Below are 6,315 nucleotides of genomic sequence, written 5' to 3'. Positions count from 1 at the left end.
CCCCTAAGACATTTTCTTTATTTAAAAATTATTTTTTTTACAGATTTTGATAAAAACACACAAATAAATAAATTATTTATTTCTTTACCATGAAACATCAAAACAATAAAAAAATAATAGATATTCTTAGAGAAAACTTCGTTTTTGGTCAAGCATGAGCAAAAGCCTCTATGCCCCACGTAAGGGGCATGCAGGACCGTAGTGTAAACTACTTCTCTACTGACAAAATTGACAAATAAAACTCGTCATCATTTTCATCTATGCCTGCACAAGCATCGCCTTGCTTAATTTTAGTATATAGCTCGTTGCAAAACAAACATGTGTCATTTCCTTCGCTGTCACTATCTGTCTGCTTTTTTTGCCTTTTTTTCCGCAATGTTTTATTTTGTAGTTCACTTCTTTGTTTTATTGATTTTTTCATAATATTTACATTTCTTGACTTGAGTCCCCCATGGCCCAAAAACAAAAGTCTTCCATACCCCAAAACAGAGAGGAAGTAAAAACATAGTCCTAAACTTAAAATAATTAAGCAATTAAAATGAAATACCACGGCAAAATGAATCCAGTTCTATACGCATTCGATAACTGAAAAATAGCTACTTAGAAAATAGAGCAGGCTTTCAGCAAATTCATTACTTCCATACATTATTTAAAAACACGTTACTTCAGCTGACACAACAAAACTATGTGTTTTATTACCAAATATGCCATCTAACGACGGACATTGGAATTAAGGTGAACCTTAACTGCTTTCTGAAGCGAAAAATTGAAATGTTTATGAAATACTTCCAAAGTCCTCTATGCCCTGAAGTCCTCTTTGTCCCGGTTTTCCCTACCTTTAGAAATAATGTATTAACTTATTTGATAATCAGCATGACTTCCTGTTTGCAAAAGTGTTGATTGGAAATTCAATTGCTTGGGATTATGATGATAGCTTACAATCCTGACCTCCCGATTGCTTATCTCGAAGAAACGAAGGTTCTATGAATCAGATGTGCATAATTCTATTTTCGGTTGTTTTGTTTTTTTAAATGAGATATTTAAGCTTAGTTGTTCATTTTCCTTGGCAAAGGGGCTCCATATTTTTTTATTAACACTAGCAGAATTTGAAATTTTTAAAAATAAATATATGATGTGCTTTCACATTTTTAGACGCAGTGGCTCACTGACATTCCTTAAGATTAATCAAAAAATATATACGAGGAAACATATCCAGCATTTTCGAAAAATTATAAAATTAGATTTTTCGAATTTTTTTTTTTTTATAAGAGCCCCTATAAATTGTAATAAATATATGTATATAATATCAAAGTAAATGTAAAGTAGTGTGCTACGCGTATATGTCAAATTGATGACGTCATCAACATTTTTGGTAGTACACATTTATCAATTTGGGCAATGCAATGTAATACTAATAATAACAGTATTGTATTTCCTAATTTTCGAAAAGATGAAGTGAGCCGTTCTTGATTTGATCAATAAAATAAATTGATTCATTCATTTTTTTTTTAGCGTCCTGTGAGTTATATAAGAGTAACTTTATTAACATGTCGTAGATAATAATAATTTGTGTATCAAGGCCGTGAAGGAGATCTTTCATGGCCGAACTAAAGTTTCAGAAGAGGCCAAAAAAGATTCTTCTTGGCTGAGTTGAATATAATGTTTTTTGGGCGACGATTATTTTCATTTTGTATCATCTGGTGTGACAGATGAGAACGTGAAGTATTGCCAGATGTGTACGTGAAGTGATGACAGAAGAGTACGTGAAGTAAGTTTCAAGGTCGCCGCCCCCAGGTCTAGGAGGAGCCCGTCCTGAAGGAAGTCGCCGCCCAGGAGGAACGACCGTGCTGGACGTGTTATTATTTTTGTTTTGTTTTATTGCTGTAAATAATTAAGACTAGCCGTAAGATTTATTATTTTGGCCGTGTAGCTGGTGGCAGGGAATAAACCCTTGTTATCATTTAAGATATTCCTTGCAGTTTTATATTATTCTTGTGTTTTCGCGGGTCCTCACCACCTGAGATCCGTGTCTCCGGCTTGAGAGCAACCCCGGCGCTCCCTCCCCCGGAGAAGGAGCTGGCACCCGAGCGACCGCCGCTCCTGACCAAAGGCGCCACCCCCGGCGGCGTGAAGGTCGCCGCATAAGCTTAGGTCGGCCAGACCTGTTTTTATATCAGCGATACTAGTCGGCTCAAGCCTTGGCACCCAGGTACGCCGCCACCACACGCTATTGGCGAGATTCCGGAACGTCCGTCCGCCACATCGGAATTTCGTCGTAACTTCTTCCAATCAATGGCACAGAATGACTTGGAATAATAACCGAAAAAGGGACTGATAAGCAACGTGGTACAGCATCTCCGAGATCATAGTACCTTCAACCTCAAACTCACGGTCGTGGCCGTGATAGGACAAAAAGCATACTGCAAGCTGAAGAACAAAGAAACCTCGTCCCAAATATTTCCATTGCAGAATCTTGGAGACAAAAATGCAAAAATGACGGTTGTTGTTTATTTACTAATTTTTTTCCTGTGGCGATATTACTTTATAATAAATATAATTCAAACTTTGTGAACATTTAACCAGATCTCTCCTTTGGCCGCAAGCACCAAAGAGTTAGTCTTCATTTTCAAAGGTTCCTGAGTTTTCTCATTCAAAGTAAGCCTGAAATTTCTAAGTAACGAAGTAAGCCCGACTTTGGACTGCATCAGCCCAAAACGCATTCCTACAAAACAACACGTAAAAATAAATTCACGGAAACAACATGTCATACCTATGCAATTTCTAGGACCTTCACCAAACGGGAGATGTGCATAACCGTGTCTCGCACTTTTATTTTCTTCGCTGAAACGCTCAGGATCGAATATTTCAGGATTAGGATAATACTCGGCGTCGTGGTGAATTCCCAATACTGATATCAAAACCATCGTACCCTTCTCGATGATGACGTCAGTATCTGGAACTCTATAATCCTTGATGCATTTTCTTGGTAGAAGAGGTACAGGTGGATACATTCTTAGCGCCTCTACAATAAAAATATTAGCTACATGTTTGGTTTGATAGTGATAATCGTACCATCAATCACTTGGTTCATATACTTCATTTCTTGGATAGCATCATAAGTAATTTTCCCATCGTGCTTGGCCAAAACTGACCTAATTTCATTTCTAAGCTTCTCTTGAACGTCTTGGTGTTTGGCCAATTCATACAGAGCGAAAGTCATGGTAGTCGATGATGTTTCAAACCCAGCAATAAAGAAAACAAAACTTTGAGCTGCTATTTCGTCCATTGAAAGAGTAGTACCATCGTGTTTGTACCCTTCTTCCTCCGCTAACTTATTATTCTTCATATCGATAAGCATCTGCATGAAATCTTTTCTGTTGACCTTGTTCTTTTCTCTATAATTAACCGTATCTTTAACCAGCTTCATGAAAAAGTTATGTATATCACGTGGTACTAAAGCGATGTTAAACAAGTGCGACAAATTAGGGAAAGTATTAACAAAAGTTCTTTTTACTTGTAGTTCAGTCGATCGATCAAAAACTTTACGTCCGTAAATTCTAAAAGGTGAATTCTCATCTTCAAATGTGTTACATTCAAGACCAAATGCACAAGACCCTATTATATCAGTAGTGAAACATCCAAGAACTTCTTTAATGTCAACAGCTGCTTTTCTTTGGCACTCTGTTTCGATTTTTTTGTGTAGGTGAACTTCACAATCGACGAGAGTTTGGAACATGCTCTTCATCTTTCCAGACGTGAAAGTGGGGGTAAGTTTTGTTCGTAAATTTCTCCATTTAACGCCAGCTATGTTCACCAAATGGGCCGACAAAGGATCTCCTTTCTCGTTATGGTAAATCCCACGGTCTGGAAAATACTGGAAGTCTTTAGTCATGATGTTCTTAACTAGATCTAAGTCCATTGGGACGTAGATAGGTGACAGCATCCCGTAGATTCCTCCATGTTTCCAGCCTTTATCTTTCATGACGTTATACACACGTTCGAGTCGTTCTCCTATGTGTTTTCTGGACCCACGGGGGTTACCAAGGTTACCAAAAGGTATGCTGGGTTCCAGGTATGGTAGATTTCTTCGTCGCCAGTACTGGTAGGTCCATTTGCAGTAACCAATCAGAATAACCGATAGGGTAATAAGTAGGGTGATCAAGTCACCAGTAATTGAACTAGTTATCCACATTTTGCTTTACACTGTACTTCTAGTACATACTTACTGCGTGTTCCGCGCTAAAACCCACTATTTATTTCGTTTATTTATGTTGTGTCATTGTTGATTCATGATACCACAATATCACCTGATGGTAATTGTTTCATGTAGCGAGAGAGACTGTTTTTTTCGTTCAGATTCTGCGCGTGGTAGTGTGTGATGAACTGAGGCGACTGGTAATTACTAAATTAGATAATAAACTCTGCTGGCACGGGTAGGAGATGACCACTTATTACAAGGATACATCGTTCCGTCACAAAAATGAATTAAATCAGTTTTTCTGCTGTGTCTGATAAAATTAAAAAAAAAAAAAACAAACAATGAAGCAACTACGGATTGATAACGATTAAAAAATAGACGCTAAGATAACACATTATCCGTACGATTATAGCGTGACTGCAAACAGAACACGTCATATGTTCGTTTAGCAGAATAATGATTAATGCAATTTTAATTTGTTTTGCATGTATACTTATAATGCTTTTGTCGGCAAGAATAATAAAATTATGTTTAATAGCATTCAGTGTTTTTGGAGTATCTAGGTGTCCCTGATTGTTTCTCACAAGCAGCTAGTTCCTTCTAATTAAACTGCAATGTAATGAATTTAGAGCAAACTGTAAATTCTAAGGTGAAATATTTTATGACATATCAATATCTAGTACAAGTATAAGAAAGTTTTCACATGTTTAAATCCAATGTCTTTGTATCTGAAACAGCGACTTTTAAAGCGGTAAATTTGATATTTCATAAATATTAGTCCTGTAAAAAAAGATACACGTTTCGTTCCAGTGTGTCTGTGAAATTCGATACATATTTTAGGAGGATCATGTAGATGGTAGAAGGCTAACTAAAATTGATCTGATTTAATCCCCATTAACCGCTTGATGACGTCATTTCAAAATTTTGCATGGTAAACGCTATTTAAATTTGATAGTCACTTATTCTCTCGAAATAGGATAACTGCCTTTAAAGATAAAACTAAGAATATATAATTCATAGAATTTTTTTTGTCTGAGGGACAACAAACACCGCCTTAATGTTAAACCAAATTTTTTGAAAGATTTACTTTGAATTTTCTTGAGAAAAATTCATCAACTTTTCGATGGAAAAATATATTTTTCACTTTAACTTTATACACTATTATAAATCATTGTTGGTCATTCTTCATTAGAACGACAACTATCTGGAGTGGATGAATTGGCAAAAAATAAATAAATTTTAGTTCATTTTTGGTTATCTATAAATAAATCTTCGCAATAGTTTACAAAAACTTGATTAACCAAATCCCTATGATAAGTAGAAATCTACTTTATCTTAATGGAAACTACTCTAATGCTTATCAGTGCATTATAGGAGTACATCTGCATAAGTTGAGAGTGGTAGACTGGACTCAAAGATTTAAGACGTTTATGGCTTTGACGTTTAAACTACTTTACAGCCGACCTTTCATAAAACTTCGTAAATGTAAACCACGCCACGTGCTAGGGACGGGCGAGACGTGAAGGACCGGACTAAGAATAATTTTGTTTTTAATGTGTCTTCCGTACCTTAATTATTTAATCAATATTCTGCACATTTGAAAATAGTATTAAGATACTGAAAGCAAAAAACATAAAATCTTTAATAAGTACGTTCGCAATAATAGAAAACTGGTCCACTAAGTTTTTTGATAAATTAAATAATTTTGACGTCACCGTCCTTTTTTTCAAATCCGGAGGGTACATTCAGATTGCTGTTATATTGTAGGTCAGCAAAGAAAAATGTTGCTTTTCCGGTGGGAATCGAACCGCACGTTTACCGCTTGCCGGGCAGGTGCCCTTACCACTAGACTACGGAGGAGTTTATCTTTCCTCGCTTACTACTACGTATTATTGTGTCGCCATAGTACTCCGCCCCAGCGACACAGCGCGCGGTCGTGCTGGAGTGCGAAGGAGATAGATATTGGCGTCGCCCCTGCTACTCTTACGTTCGTCGTCCGTTGTGAAGAGGTAATTTTACAAAAAAAAATAACTAAAAATGCGCCAATTTTACTGTCCGTGTCCCCTGTTGGGAATTTCCGTTGTTTGGAGGATTTTTTACATTAAGAGACCTATTTC

General features: G+C 36.6%; 1 protein-coding gene across 1 annotated transcript; it reads right to left on the bottom strand.

Annotated features, from left to right (window-relative positions):
- Positions 1–2,494: 2,494 nt before the first annotated feature.
- LOC135142039 (cytochrome P450 6a2-like) lies at positions 2,495–4,496 on the bottom strand. The gene is made up of 3 exons (XM_064073687.1): positions 3,073–4,496; positions 2,771–3,022; positions 2,495–2,722 (listed from the first exon to the last, which is right to left on the bottom strand). Exons 1-3 carry the CDS (start codon positions 4,190–4,192, stop codon positions 2,559–2,561), a joined length of 1,536 nt encoding a protein of 511 aa, XP_063929757.1. The 5' UTR covers positions 4,193–4,496; the 3' UTR covers positions 2,495–2,558.
- Positions 4,497–6,315: the final 1,819 nt, after the last annotated feature.

This window comes from Zophobas morio, unplaced genomic scaffold (genome assembly GCF_036711695.1).
Source record: "Zophobas morio isolate AGI-343-1 ecotype UQ-CSIRO unplaced genomic scaffold, CSIRO_AGI_Zmor_V1 ptg000046l, whole genome shotgun sequence".
Classification (NCBI taxonomy): domain Eukaryota; kingdom Metazoa; phylum Arthropoda; class Insecta; order Coleoptera; family Tenebrionidae; genus Zophobas; species Zophobas morio.
This window is presented reverse-complemented; position numbering and strand designations above follow the sequence as displayed.